At 46.8% G+C, this 15,232-nt stretch overlaps 1 protein-coding gene across 2 annotated transcripts; it reads right to left on the minus strand.

The window, feature by feature from the left end:
* Positions 1 to 137: 137 nt before the first annotated feature.
* On the minus strand, positions 138 to 12,963 carry ftcd (formimidoyltransferase cyclodeaminase). 2 transcript variants are annotated; one of them, XM_078103506.1, is made up of 16 exons: positions 11,707 to 12,963; positions 10,329 to 10,508; positions 4,645 to 4,826; positions 3,441 to 3,624; positions 3,190 to 3,318; positions 2,788 to 2,876; positions 2,408 to 2,587; positions 2,050 to 2,187; positions 1,836 to 1,967; positions 1,680 to 1,741; positions 1,467 to 1,593; positions 1,220 to 1,381; positions 1,013 to 1,056; positions 778 to 916; positions 547 to 642; positions 138 to 478 (listed from the first exon to the last, which is right to left on the minus strand). In XM_078103506.1, the coding sequence occupies exons 3-16, from the start codon at positions 4,753 to 4,755 to the stop codon at positions 395 to 397; spliced, it is 1,677 nt and encodes a 558-aa protein (XP_077959632.1). In that variant the 5' UTR covers positions 4,756 to 4,826; positions 10,329 to 10,508; positions 11,707 to 12,963; the 3' UTR covers positions 138 to 394. The 2 variants fall into 2 exon arrangements, with proteins under 2 accessions (XP_077959632.1, XP_077959630.1); XM_078103504.1 differs by having other exon boundaries at positions 1,449 to 1,593; positions 11,707 to 11,946.
* Positions 12,964 to 15,232: the final 2,269 nt, after the last annotated feature.

Consider the following 15,232-nt stretch of genomic DNA (forward strand, 5'->3'; position numbering starts at 1 on the left):
AGAATAAGGTGCTTCAGTTATCATGAACTCTTCTCTTCACACGATGAACGTCTCTGCTATCACCCGGTGGCCGAGAGCTTCACTACAGCGTCAGTGTTTAGGTCTGATCAGTAATCAATATCCAAACATATTCTTGATGAGGTTTAATGAGTTTATTTAAACATGTATTGATCTATTCATATGGTTCTTATTGATGAACTATGTAGCAGATTAGACTCACATCCTTTGTGTTTTATAGATATGTAGTTTTCCATAAGGTACATCAGCGATGACGTCGTGGATGTTGGTTTTGATGCCCCTTATTGATAAGGAAAATTTATCTTTAGCTTCCTGCGAGCTACATGACAATGACCCCCGGACCACATTCTGCGGTCAAAGGTCGTAAAAAAGAGCTTCAGTCCCTTTGGTCGGCGGTGTGGAGGACAGCGGCGGCGCTCTCCTTTGCTCCCTGCAGCAACACCGCCGCTCTCTTCTGAGTCTGCAGCACAGAGGTATGATTCAAGATTGACTTTATTTAAACCAGTGTCACTGACAGAGCTCACTTACCGCCGCCTTAAAGGCCTCGTCCGCGATGTCCTTGAGGTTGATGGTGACGTTGTAATACGCTCCAAAGACGGCCGTCTCAAGCGCTTTAGCTGCCACCTGCAAACACAGACTCTTCAAAGTAAAGGTTTTATTTTGAAAATGAAGCATCTCTAAATCTTGCCAACATCAATATGTTTAGCAGTTTGTTATAAAGCTTCTGAGCTACACCCGTTTGATGGCTGATTTTGTTACCTGCGCGTCTGATTTGCAGGCGATGTTACAGTAGACGACCATTTCTTTTAGGGGCGACCAAAGGACGCTGATCTTTTCAGCCAGAGCCAAAGGCACAGCCACCGCTGCCTGCAGTGCCTCCTGCATAGCAGCCGTCCTCCTGATCATTGATTATAGATTATAACACTCTCACTCTCACTATCGTCACTAAATAAAAACGTTGTTGTTTAAAGACGTTTTACATGAATTGAATCACCTCTTCATCTCCTCTGAAGTTTTCTTCGGCATCTTCAGGGCCACCTGTTATGATTAAGTTATGAAGCAATTAGTCATCATTGGGTTATGAAAGAATGAGTTATAAATGAATGAGTTAAAAATGGGTTATGAATGAATGAGTCTAGAATAAGTTATGAATGAGTTATGGATATGTTATGTGTTATGAATGGGTTACGAATGATCTCACCATGTAGCTGCTGAAGGCCAAGGCGTCCTGGTCCACCATCTCCAGCAGCTGGTTCATGGCCTGGTGGAACTGAGGGATCAACCTCCTCATGACGGGGTCCTCGTTCTCAAACTGTCTCTTCCCGTAGGTCATCTGACCAACCATTGCGCCCAGCGCCGCCCCCTGCAGGATGCACACATTAGCCTCAGGATGGACACCCTTCATACTACTACACGTGTACTAGTACAACCATGAAGTACTCTGGTACCAGAGCAGCGACGGCAGCAGAGACCGATCCTCCGCCGGGAGCCGCCGACCGAGCCCCGACGCTCTGGACAAACTGCTGCAGAGATGAAGACACCAAGGGGCGGACCTCAGGGGACATCACCATGTACCTGCATAGGTAATCACAGAACCTCTAGAACTCTCCCTATCACGAACCACATACATGTACATATGTACATCCTGCATGAAGACTTACTCTATGATTCTCTCTTTTGGGTTGAACGGTCCGAGGGAGTCCAGGCCCAGTTTACTAATCACCTGACCACACAGAGAGTCTTTCTCATTTCATATCATCTACGATATACATATTTACACACATTAATGATTTCAACTTGAAGAGCTTCATACCCACCAGCCGGACTTTGTGCTCCTCTTCCACAATGAAGAGCCCATCCCTCTGGATGTAGAAGTCAGCAGAGTCCAGCATGGCCTTCAGGGGAATCAGACCTACAATCTGAGAGCCCACCACCGGCAGCTTCAGCTCCTGATCGATCAATAACGATACAACGTGAGGAAACTGCTGGTTGTTGTATGTGAACACCGTGGAGCAGTGAATGACCTCTGACCTCAGCCACCCTGCAGACCTCCTGGTGCACAGTGTGGAGGGGGGTCAGCTCGTAGTCCAGAATGTTGGTGGACACCTGAGCGATGTTGGCCTCGTCCAGGTACCAGCCCATCGCCTGCACCTTCTGCAGCAGCCCCGGCTGGTCAAGGGACAGGGGGAGGTCACAAGGTTAGGAGAGGAGGAGAGGTCACTATATTTCAGGTAGAGGTCGCCAAAGATCATGAGAGGTCACTGGAGGTCATTAGCGGATCAGCAACACCAGATACTTTTATTTATTCAGAAGCTGTGAATAACAGTCAGTCAGTCAGTCATGGAAGACACCGGTATAGACATTGGGAGGTCAAACTCCCGGCATGCACCTGGTCCTTCCCCCGGCCCTGCTCCCTGAGGTCCAAAGCGATGCGGTGGGCCTGCTCTTTGGTGGCAATAAGGTTCACATTGAAGGCGACAAGGAACTTGCGAGCGCCAGTTACTGTGGCGCCCCAAGATGGCACGAACAGGGCGGGGCCAAAGTCAGGGGACCAATCAGAGAGCTTCAACTGGACAGAGAAAGGAATTAAAACATTAGTCCTTTTATGCACACAACATATTGTTCGGTGTTGTTTTGGATGTTTTAACAGGACTGTTTTAGGACATTCTGAAAGTACAACACAGGAAACTTCATACCACAGTAGCTATTACGCTGCTTCATTCCCCATGATGCATTGGCTGAGGGGATACAGTCAACTTTTCGTCTCACCTTGTCAGGTAAAGCTTCGTATTCTCCGCTTCTCACAGACGGGAGACTTCTTCTGGATTCTTTTCTTGCTGCTTCACCATAAAGAAAAACTAAAGATATGAAATTCATTGTTAGTCATAACACTAACATAGCCCAATGAATCAGGATCAGGAATCAGGAATCAAGAAACATTTATTACCAAAATATGTCAGACATACAAGGAATTTCACTTGGCGATTGGTGCATAACATTCGACAGTTAGACAATGGACAACAATGCAATGGTTATCAATGGACGGAAGTATTGATCAGACATTTATACATTATTAGTCTACTATGACAGTCATCAGTTATTTACCAGTTATTAATCATTTACTAACCATATATTAAATCACATCACTAGTTGATAACAGAGGTACTTCACCGGGGACGTGCAGCATCTCTGCTAATTTCTGTCCAAAGACATCAGCGCAGTGAACACAGTCATCCATCGAGGCGTTTCGGACGGGGACAAAGGGACAGACGTCTAGTGCACCTGTCCGAGGGTGCTCACCTGAACAGGTAACACACACAGGTCAGCTACTTCGTGTTGTGATGAGGAAGTAGCCACTCACCTGAAGAGGTAACACCCACAGGTATGCTACTTCCTGTTGTGATGAGGAAGTACCTGCTCACCTGAGTGCTCTCTCATGTCAATGAGGGTAGAGGCCTGGCGGGCTGCGCTCAGCGCCCCCTCCACCACAGCTGCAGGGGAGCCCACGAAGGTGTAGACGGTGCGGTTGGTGGAGGCACCGGGATCCACGTCCAGTAGGCTGCAGCCCGCTGAGCCCGAGATGGCTGCAGAGATAGCATCAATCACCTGAGGACATAATCAATGTTTTTGGTATTCATTCATACTCTGAGAGCCTCATGCGCATATAAGCTTGGCAAGGTATCTAGAAACAAGCCGCACTGAGTTGCAGCGTGGACTGTCTGTTGCAGGATTTGAAAATGGCAAATTGCTCTTTTCCGGAGCGTCACGGGTAAAGTTTCCCATAAAGCGATGGGAGAGGGTGCGTAAAGTGAGCCTAATGATGTATTACATTACAGGTCATTTAGCTGACGCTTTTATCCAAAAGCGACTTACATTACATTTTTAACCCGTGGCTTATTACATTTTTGCTCACAGAGCAATTAGGGGTTAGGCGTCTTGCTCAGGGACACTTCGACATTGGGAAGCCGGTACTCGAACCACCAACAATGCGGTTGGCAGCGCACCCTCTCTACCCCTGCGCCATGACGATCCCATGTACAGAAACCGCTTGTGGAAGCGTGCCCTCCGTTTTGCGGTGGAAATGATCTGCCTCTTAAACGCAGGTGTGAACCAGAATGCGGGTTTGCTCACGTACGCCTCCTGCTGAAATGAAAGCAGTCATCTAAGCCAGACGGCAACATAGGACAAGGTGACGGGATGAAAGGATTTTTGCCACAAAGACCACACTTTTTCAGTTGAGTGAACACAAAATCATTACGCGTCAATTACCGATAAAGCAGCCATGCAATATTCCAGTTACTGGAAGAAAGATGACTTTGCATCTCCCACTCACCATTCACATTCCATTCCAGCAGTTGTTAAACTCTTCACTACATTACAATTATTGGCATCAGGATCATTTTAAACAGTCATAGCATCAGCAGTGGGAATATCGCAGTCTTTGGCTGATGCATGCTAGAATTAGCACAATGTGTGGTATAGTGGGTGGAGAAAGGCGCTGATCACCTGATGAGCTGCAGGTTTCATAAATACGTCGTAAGCTCAAGTTAAGCTAAATGTTCTGTCACATTGACTCATAAACACACAGTAAACAACAACAGATCATTATTGATGGATAATAAATACCTTTTTGTCGCGACCCTCTGAAAAGTTGGGGACACATTCCACCAGTTGGTCCATAATGTCTGCAGCCTGAAGGAGACCTGACTGCTCCTCTGGTCCGGCGCTATGAATCATTGACTCATGAGGGTCAGCTGACAATGATCAACGGCCAAGGTCAAAGGTCAGGGTCCGACGGCCAGACTCCACTGAGGGGGGTAAGAGTATAATGGGTGAGAGGACGGGAGGAGGGACAAGTTAGGAGACACATCAAGTTCATAGTGGTCCTTTAATCTTCATAAAACTTGTTCACTATGTTTTAATGAGAAATATTAACTTGAATATTCATATAGTATTCATGTAGCATATATATGTAGAATTCCTCTATTATGTATGTAACTAAGAACGTCTTTATAATACAAAATAAATCTAGAACTACAATTTGCCGGTAATCGTGGTAACGGACCTCGAGTTCAAAACAGTTTTCACTAAATAAGCCTGCTCGTTTATGGAGTTAAATATTTAAGTTACATCATAGAAAACAGAGAGTTAATCAATGATGACCTGGATCTCTGACAGCTGATTGGTTCAGTGCAGAAAACTATGCGTCCGCCTCTCTGACTCCAGAGGTCAAAGATAAAGAGTAATTGTTCTTTAAAAGGTTTATTCCTTAACAATAGAACAACAATATACACACGCCGCACAGGATTAACAAAATTTGACAAGATTGGCCTGGTCTGATGAGTCTGGATTTCAGCTACGACATTCAGGTGTTTGGTTCAGAATGTGGAGTAAACAACATGAAATCATGGATCCATCCTGCCTTGTATCAATGGTTCAGGCCGCTGCTGGTGGAGTGATAGTGTGAGGGATACTTTGTTGGTACACTTTGGACCCTTAGTACCTATTGAGCTGGCCGGTGGCCGGACTATATCACAGATCATTTTTAAATGGTTGATCATTTTAGAAAAATATGTGCAGTTAAACTGAAGAAAAATCATCCAACAGATTCATAAAACATTACCAGCGTTACCAAGGCAATTAAAACGCTGCTGAAACAGCGAAGGGAAGGTACCTCTATTCATGCCTTGCACGAGTTTGCTTGGTTCTACAGTCCCTGTCCAAAAATCGTCATACATGTAGGTCAAACAGGGGGCTCGGGCTACTTCATTGAAAACTCCCAGGGGGCGCTGTGGAGGCCACTCCACATCAGCTCTGTGATGTTATTACCGCTGACATAATATTTCAAGAGTTTTCCCAAAGGAAATTCTTTCTGTGGGCGCCAGAGAGCCATTTTTAAAAATTGCGCGACCTCAAATATATCAAAATTTTTTGGACTGATGCGCACGCCAAAATTTTCTACGAAACACAATAGGGCATTCGCCTGACTTGCAGTCGGCTCAGGCGCGGATAATAATGATGATGATGAAAGCAGCAGCAGGTGGCAGGAGTCAGGACCAGGGTTCAGACGGAAGCAAGATCAGAGAGGCGACAAGGAAGCACAACAAACTTGCTCAATTAGTGATGTGCATTAATAAAATGTGGATCATTGTAAGAGGAGAGAGAGAGGAGCTTAGTATATGGTAGTAGCTTAACTAAGGGCTGGTCCAGGCTAACCTGAGCAAGCCCTAACTAAAAGCGATATCAAAAAGTTTTAAGCTATATCTTAAAAGAGCTGACCGAATCTGCCTAGTTCTTAATACACGTGCTGCAGCATTCTGAATCAACTGGAGAGGCTTAATAGATTTATAAGAGCAGCCGGATGAAGTAAATTACAGTAATCCAGTCTAGAAGTAACAAACGCACGAACACATTTTTATGCATTACTTTTTTTTTGCATCAGGAAGTTGCAGGTCATCCAAGTTTTGATGTCTCCACAATATTCTTGAAGTCTAACAAGCTGGTCGGTCTCTTCTGGTTTGATCGACAGATACAGTTGAGTATCGTCTGCATAACAATGGAAGTTTATTCTGTGTTTTCTGATAAGATCGCCCAAAGGAAGCATATAGAGGGTAAATCACAGAGCCTTGTGGGACTCAGTTCCTTTAATATAAATCAAATGTTCTGGTCTCTTCAACAAGATGCAAAGCTCAATGGCGTCAAATGCAGCACCGAGGTCCAGTAAGAAAAGATGAGTCCTTGGTCCGATGCAAGTAGAAGATCATTCGTGATTTTCACCAGTGCTGTTTCTTTGCTATGATGCACTCTAGATCCTGACCGGAAATACTCAACTAAAGCATTGTTTTGTAGAAAGTCACATAATTGATGTGCGACGGATTTCTCAAGGATCTTCGAGAGGAAGGGAAGATTAGAGATAGGTCTGTAGTTAGCCAACACCTCTGGAGCAAGAGTAGTTTTTTTTACAGCTACCTCAAAGGACTGTGGTACATGTCCTGTCAAAAAAGAAAGATTCATAATTTCCAGTAAAGACGTGCTAACTAATGGAAAAATTCCTTAAGCAGCTTAGTCGGAATCGGATCCAAGAGACAAGATTTAGAAATTGTAGAAGTCAGAGAAGCCATCCAAGCAGATATCATGGCCCACTGCTGAACCCAAGGTTCCTACATCAGTCGACGACAGGAGACCATCCATTTTGTCTTTAATAGTCAGAATCTTATCATTGAAGAAGTTCATGAAGTCGTTACTGAGGTCCAAAGGAATACACGGCTCAACAGAGCTGTGACTCTCTGTCAGACTGGCTACAGTGTTGACGAGAAACCTGGAGTTTTTATTTTTCTCTATTAATGATGAGTAATAGGATGCTCTTGCGTTACGGAGAACCTTCTTGCCAAACTAGGCTAGATCCTTCTGATTTGGTGGAACGCCATAACTGTTCAAAGTTTCCGCACAGTATTATACCAAGGAGCAAACTTCCTGTCACGGTTTGGGTTAATGTCTGGTTTTATTTTGTAGTTTCTTGCCTCTGTTCTCCCTGGGTCATGTCACTTCCTGCCTTGTCCTGTCCTCCTCTGTGAATGTCTGTCATGTCATGATTGTTTCCACCTGTGTCCAATCACCTGCACCTCCCTAGTGTATTTAAGCCATGTGTGTCTGTTGTCACTTGTCGCGTCATTGTCTATCGTCCTGGATGTTCCTCGTTCCTGCCTGCCTTTTTGCCCCGGTTTGTGTGTGTTCTTGCCCGTTGGCCTTTTGCGTTTTTGAATTTTGACTAAGTCCTTTTTGTTTCCCGCAAACTCTGCGTTTGAGTCCTGCCTTTTTCCCCACGCAACATCCCTGACAGAATGACGCGACCCGTCAAGGACTCAGCAGTTTTTTCCTCGGGAAGAGTTCAGGGGAACCCGTCTGGCTATGGGCGGTCCACGCAATCCTCGGCTGGCCGTCCGTAATGGGGAAGAGGTCCTCCCCGGGGTTCCAAATATGGTAAATGGTAAATGGACTGTACTTGTATAGCGCTTTTCTAGTCTTCCGACCACTCAAAGCGCTTTAACACTACATGACATCATTCACCCATTCACACCCATTCATACACTGATGACAGGAGAACCATACACGGTGACACCTGCCCATCAGTAACTAACATTCATACGCTGTAGTCGCAGCTACAGGAGCAATGTTGGGTTAAGTGACTTGCCCAAGGACACATCGACATGCGGGTTAGCCAGGACTGGGATCGAACCCACAACCCTCTGATTGGAGGACGACCGTGCTCCCCACTCACCCACAGTCGCCCAGATGAATACATGTTCTACTCGGTCTCCCCTTCCGGAGCCCTCAGTAGGCATCTGGGTCGCCGCTCTCACTATCCGCAGCCCATCACGTGGTCTCCAGAGGAGGAGGCCATTTCGTGGTCGTCCGCTCACTGGGAGCGGGTGATGGACGTTGTGGTCCGGCTCCAGGCCACCTACGCTCTCCACGCTCTGCCGCAGCGACATCCCGACCCTGCTGGGTCGCAGCGCACAACGTCCAGCGCTGGGCCGCAGCAGCTTCCCGTCCCGGCCTACCGGCCCAAGCCCACGACCCCTGAGCCGACGCCCCGATCCAGGTCCACAACCCCCGAGCCAGCGCCACGATCCATGCCCCCGACCCCGGTACCGGCCCCACGATCCATGCCCCCGACCCGGCCTGTACCGGCCCCACGTTCCATGCCCCCGACCCGGCCTGTACCGGCCCCACGTTCCATGCCCCCGACCCGGCCTGTACCGGCCCCACGTTCCATGCCCCCGGCCTGTACTGACCTCACGTTCCAAGCCCCCGACCCCGGTGCCGGCCCCACGACTCATGGCCCCGACTCGGCCCGTACCGGCCCCGAGACTCATGGCCCCGACTCGGCCTGTACCGGCCCCGAGACTCATGGCCCCGATTCGGCCTCTACCGGCCCCGAGACTCGTTCCCGGACTCAGGCTCCCTCCCTCCCATCCCGTGGTCCTCTCCCACCCTCCCTTTGGTGGCTTGGGGGACGTCTGGGATCCGGCCCTTGAGGGGGGGCTATGGCGGGGGCTGAGCCGCCGACCACTCCGGAGGTGTTCCGTGCCCCCGAGCCGCCGCCTACTGCGGAGTTGTTCCGTGTCCCCGAGCCGCCACCGCCTACTGCGGAGGTGTTCCGGGTCCCCGAGCCACCGCCGACTACTGCGGAGGTGTTCCGTGTCCCCGAGCGGCCACCGACTACTCCGGAGGTGTTCCGTGTCCCCCGAGCCGCTGCAGAGAAGGAAGTCCTGCCTTTTTCCCCATGCAATATCACTGACCCTTCCTTCTTGTTGCCATTCTTTTTTCCAATAGCGTTTAGCGCCATTCTCAAAGAGCCTGTAGCAGTGTTGACAAGATGATCGATCTGGGACGGACTGAAGTTTCCCAGAGTGGTTTGGGCATCCTCACCAGATGCCCAAACCACTCTGGGAAACTTCAGTCCGTCAAAGCGAATGCAATACCGCCCCCGCTGCTCCGATTCTCCGGCGGAACTCACACTCCATCTTCCCCTCACTCGTGAACAAGACCCCGAGGTACTTGAACTCCTTCACTTGGGGTAAGGGCACATTCCCTACCTGGAGTAGACAATCCATCGGTTTCCTGCTGAGAACCATGGCCTCAGATTTAGAGGTGCTAATCCTCATCCCGACCGCTTCACACTCGACTGCGAAGCGCTTGGAGAGTTGGAGGTCACAGACAAAAAGATGCCATCAGGTTAAAGGGCAGAATTCAACCTGGTGGAACATGTTGAACTAGCGACTCTTTCGCACTTTGCTCTCAGCTCTCCATCATTTAATGGCTGTGTTTGAAGTGCCAACAATCTCCCCACATTTAGCCCGGACGTTTTCAAACCACGGCCTTTTAGGGACACGGTGGTGGTCCTCTGCAGACTGTGTGCCACGCAGGGGTAACGTTAGATGTTAAGATGGAAGTAGCCCAGCAGCTAGCTTAGCCTAGCAGCTATCTTAACATAGCAGTGCTATAAGTGGTGCGTCTGCCATTCACCCACCTTCTGTTTGACATGTGGAGTAATTCCTCTGCACAATTCTCCGCTGTATGTCGCACCACTGTTTGTTTTACTGCCAAAAAGCTCTCACCCTCTTGATGTAACTGACTGCAGCTAGTGGCTGTTTTGTTTCCGTGGTCAACTTCTGGTAAGCAAATGTATGTCAACTATGTTAAAATATTTTGTTGCATTAATTTCGGCCACATTAATCACATTGATTGACATGTTTATGTTGACTGCCCTATAAATAATACATAGTGAGATAAATGATCTGTCTCACTCAGCTCCATCTCGTAGAGTTCTCCATCCTCTGGCAGCTGGAGTAACTGCTTTGAGAAGATGCTGCTCCCGTAGCACAGAATGTAGCCCTCCAGCTTTGCCTCAGAACTTGTGCAAAGGAACTGAAGCACGATGGTGTCGGCGGTGGCGTTGATCCGAGCCTTCATGTTCTCACGGTGCACTGAGGGAGAGGAGTACAAGGGAAGGGGTTTAGAGGAAGAAGTTACTATCCACCGTATTTCAGAAAATTTCATTTAAGTATTGAATGGATCCTTAAATCTTCCAGTTTGTTAAACTGAAAAATACCATGATGATACATGATCTTGATGAAGATCAAGATGAACTTTTCATCTTGGAAATATCGCATTTAGTTTCTGTTTCATTTCATTCTCCACATCTACAAGAAATTGCCACAAAGAGTCATAGTACAACAAAGTACTGCAAGCAACCATTATGGACAAAAAGGTAACACAGTACCATGTATTAAAAGTACCAAATACACCGACAACTACCAGGAAGTATACACAATGGAGATACTGATACTACTAGTACATAGAAAACTACAAGAGTTTTAATATTATTAATTGTATGTATTTACAGTACACACACACACACACACACACACCTGCAGACCGTAAAATGATGAAAAAAGGAGTCTGGTCTCATTATCGTAAACTGTAAAAGTCACTAATGAGCTGCTGCTGGTTTTACTGCTTCAATAAAAGCAGAATAGTTGGTCAACAATGTATCCTTTAGATTGTGTGCGGGGGGTGTACACAGACTACATGCAAACTCCACACAGACAGAAACCCACTTGGCGGGTAAGAACCCAGGACCTTCTGCTTGGGGTCCTTATGAAGTACCTTCATTGTTGCAGCAACAAAGGATGGATTTAGGGCCACGTGAATGTCAAATGCAGTACTGGAACATATGACATGAGGGAGAACATGAAGAACGTGTGACGCAAGGGAGAACATGAGTACATGTGACATGAGAGAGAACATCAAGACCGTGTGACGCGAGGCAGAACATGAAGAACATGTGACGTGAGGGAGAACATGAAGATCATGTGACGTCAAGGAGAACATGGAGACCATGTGACGTGAGGAAGAACATGAAGAACATGTGACGTCAGGGAGAACATGAACATGCAACGTGAGGCAGAACATAAAGAACATGTGACGTGAGGCAGAACATCAAGACCTTGTGACGTGAGGCAGAACATGAAGAACATGTGACGTGAGGCCGGACATGAAGACCATCTGACATAAGGAAGAACATGAAGACCATGTGTCGTGAGGGAGAACATGAACATGCAACGCGAGGCAGAACATGAAGAACATGTGACGTGAGGCAGAACATGAAGAACAACGCCTCACCTCTTCTGGTCCTCTCGGTGGCTCCCTCCAGGACCCCCGTCCCTCCCAGCAGCAGCAGGAATCTGAGCAGGGCCATGGTCTCCATGATGACAAGGAGCTGCGTCATCCAAGAACTTGTTCAGCTGTGGAGAGGAGGATAAGTGGAGCCCCATGTTTAGGCTTGGGAGGGGGCGGGGCTTGATGACATCATCACCTTGCTCCACTACTGTACACTCCCTCCAGCCTGCGTCCTCCACTTGCCTGCTTCAAGAGAAACATGATGATAATAAACACAGGTGCAACAATGTAACAAAGAAAGAACAAACATGAACAATCAATAAACTATTAAACTGTTTAATACATACAAATTCAAAAACTCGGGGGTCAACGCACAAACACACACATACACACAAAACAACCAGAAATACTAGGGGCTGTCAAAATGAACGTGTTAATCTGTGCAATTGAAGAAAAAAAAAACCTTTGCGACTATTTGTTTTAATTTTAATCTATTGACAGCCCTAAAAAAATACAAGTTAAGCTTAGGAGGACACAATGTCCTGTTCACTTTGTGGTTGTTGGTAATTAAAACAAAAATAGTAATCATGTCCCGGTGTCTGGAATAGAAGGAAAATGAACTCCTTCAGTCAGATGATGAGGTGTAGGTTTTTTTCAGGCTGCAGAAACCGTTTGAAGTGTCACAGTGAAGCGTTTCAGCTGCTAAAAAGCGTCAACCTGTCGCCCTGAGCAAAGTAATTCCTGAACTCACTGGGTCTAGAGAAACAAAGCTAACAGGGATAGCGAGGCTAACTAGGCTAACAGGGATAACAGAACTAATGAGGCTAACGGGGAAAACGGGTCTAACGGGGCGCAGTTATCCCCTCAGCCTATTGACTGTCAACAAGTCCATTTTACAATTAGAGCTCAATTTTAATGGACCAGCAAAACCAGAACCAGCAGAAGTTTGTTATCATCAAGAGCTCAACTGAAAAAAATCACAAACTGTTTAATCTATAAAAAACATAACTTTGTATTACTTCAGTGCTGCTGGTAGTTCATTCTATAATATTAGTTCACAACTTTGATACTCCTGTACCTGTGTTTAATCTATAACACTAATTCATGACTAATACTCCCGTAGCTTCATCTATAATCAGGAGCGCCTTATATATATGGATCAATTAGTTAATCGGTTGATCCATACTGGTTGTACACGGCGCTCAAGGCGCGGAGTACATAATGGGATTAAAGAGCGAGAGACGGCGCCCTTTTCTCTACAGTAGCTGAACCATCTTAACGGGGAAAATAAGTTATTGTAAAAGCAGCCAAAGATTTAAGGCGTGGATGGCGAGGGGGGCGGCGGGAGCGGACGCACCTCACGGCATTGATTGGACCCTGAAAGCACCGTCTCCACCTTACTGTCAAAAAGAACAACAGCGAGCGCGTAGAAAACTCCTTCGAGCGCGAGCAGAGATTCTCCTCGCGAGCAACGAAGTTCACGTTTCGCAAGCGAGGAAATACCTCGCGGAGACGGACTTTTGCTCGCGGATGTTTGATTCTGGTTAAATTCTTAAGGTCTTTTAATCATTATGTTTTGATCAGAGTTGTGATTAAAGGTTTGGGTGGGCCACGAAAGATTTTCAGATTTCAAATTGGGCCGCGGCATTCTTGAGTTTGAGAACCGCTGATATATAGGATTGAGAAAGCATTGGCAGATGTCGGCGGCGTTTGGGCATTACACCCCCACCCCCCCTCCCTCTCAGAGACCAGCAAGAGCAAGAACATGTGGATCACTTTTTTCTGTGAGAGGGTTAGCCTGCTTGCATGCTAGCATTTTAATTCAATTCAATTCATTTTATTTTGTAGCCCAAAATCGCAAATTACAAATTTGCCTCAGAGGGCTTTACAGTCTGTACACATACAACATCCTCTGTCCCGAAACCCTCCATCGGCACAGGAACAACTCCCCAACAATGAAAAAACCCTTCCAAGAGGGAAAAAAGGGAAGAAGCCTTTGGGAGAACGTCAGAGGAGGGATCCCACTCCTGATGGACAGACTACAATGATGTCATGTGTACAGAATGAACAATGTATAATACATGGAATTATATGACAGAAATGATTCAAGTAACTGTGAGTAGTAAACCAGGCGCACAGCAGGACCACTGCAGGGGCAACCACCATCAGATAGAACCACCATCACATAGAACCACCATCAGATAGGACCACCATCAGATAGAACCACCATCACATAGAACCACCATCACATAGAACCACCACCACATAGAACCACCATCAGATAGAACCACCATCTACAGAAGCCTGTGGGGAGGGAGAGCACAGAGACTTTAGGAGAGGGTAATGTTGGTTTATGAGTACAGTAATATGATTAATATCTAAAATAATAATGATGATGATGATGGCAGCAGCAGGCGTCAGCAGGGCCACGGCAGGTGTCAGGACCAGGTTCCAGAGGGAACTACGATCTACGGAGACCTGCTAGGGGAGAAAGCACAAAAACAACTCCCGGAAAGAAGCTGAATTAGTCATGTGCATTAATAAAACGTGAATTATTGTAGAACGAGAGCGTGAGAGAGGAGCTCGGTGTGTCCTAAGAAGTCCCCCAGCAGTCTAAGCCTATAGCAGCTTAACTAAGGGCTGGTCCGGGCTAACCTGAGCCAGCCCTAACTATAGGCACAATCAAAGAGGAACGTTTTAAGTTTTACTTTAAAAGAGCTGACCGAATCTGCCCCCCGGACTGAAAGTGGAACCTGGTTCCACAAAAGAGGAGCTTGATAACTGAAGGCTCTGGTCCCCAGCCTCCTTTTTAAAACCATAGGAACAACAAGTAACCAGCATCTATGGAGCGCAGCTGCCTTGTAGGGCAATAAGGTGTTACAAGCTCTTTAAGATACGATGGTGCCTCACCAGCAAGTGCCTTGTAGGTGAGGAGAAGTACCTTAAAATCTATTCTTGATTTAACAGGGAGCCAGTGCAGAGAAGTTAATACAGGAGTGATATGATCCCTTTTCTTAGTTCTTGTTAATACACGTGCTGCAGCATTCTGAATCAACTGGAGAGGCTTAAAAGATTTACAAGAGCGGTCCGATAACAAAGAATTACAGTAGTCCAGTCTGGAAGTGACAAACGCATGAACTAATTTTTCTGCATCAAGAATGAGCAAACATTACACATATAAACATAAGGAAGTTAATAAGACTAAGAATAAAAAGGGAAAAATTTGTTACCGTTAGTTCATGATGGGAGAACACGTGGCAAATAGCGGTTAGCTGTCAGGAGGAAGCCGTTGGCAGTTAGCTACTGCTAGCTAGTTAGCAGTAATCATCAGAGGAACAACTAGGCCAAGAACAAAGAAAACACTGGCAGAACCTGGACCAGGCTCTGGTGAACCAACCCGCTGACCCCACATCAAGGGTCCAAAGGCATTGTGGGAAATGTTGTAATTCTCAGAAGGAAGTTGAGGATCAAGGATATTGTAGTCCAACAGTCGTCAACAGTCTCACGTCCTTCTCACCTGCAGCCCATT

This window comes from Gasterosteus aculeatus, chromosome 1 (genome assembly GCF_964276395.1).
Source record: "Gasterosteus aculeatus chromosome 1, fGasAcu3.hap1.1, whole genome shotgun sequence".
NCBI lineage: Eukaryota > Metazoa > Chordata > Actinopteri > Perciformes > Gasterosteidae > Gasterosteus > Gasterosteus aculeatus.

Bases quoted from the DNA above. Each gene is read 5' to 3' on its own strand.
- ftcd (XM_078103504.1), bottom strand. From the start codon at position 4,755: ATGATTCATAGCGCCGGACCAGAGGAGCAGTCAGGTCTCCTTCAGGCT. The intron at 2,877-3,189 runs GTGAAGTACCTC...TCATATCTTTAG, and splicing joins AGAGATGCTGCACGTCCCCG to TTTTTCTTTATGGTGAAGCA. The intron at 1,057-1,219 runs GTGAGATCATTC...TAATCATAACAG, and splicing joins TGGCCTTCAGCAGCTACATG to GTGGCCCTGAAGATGCCGAA.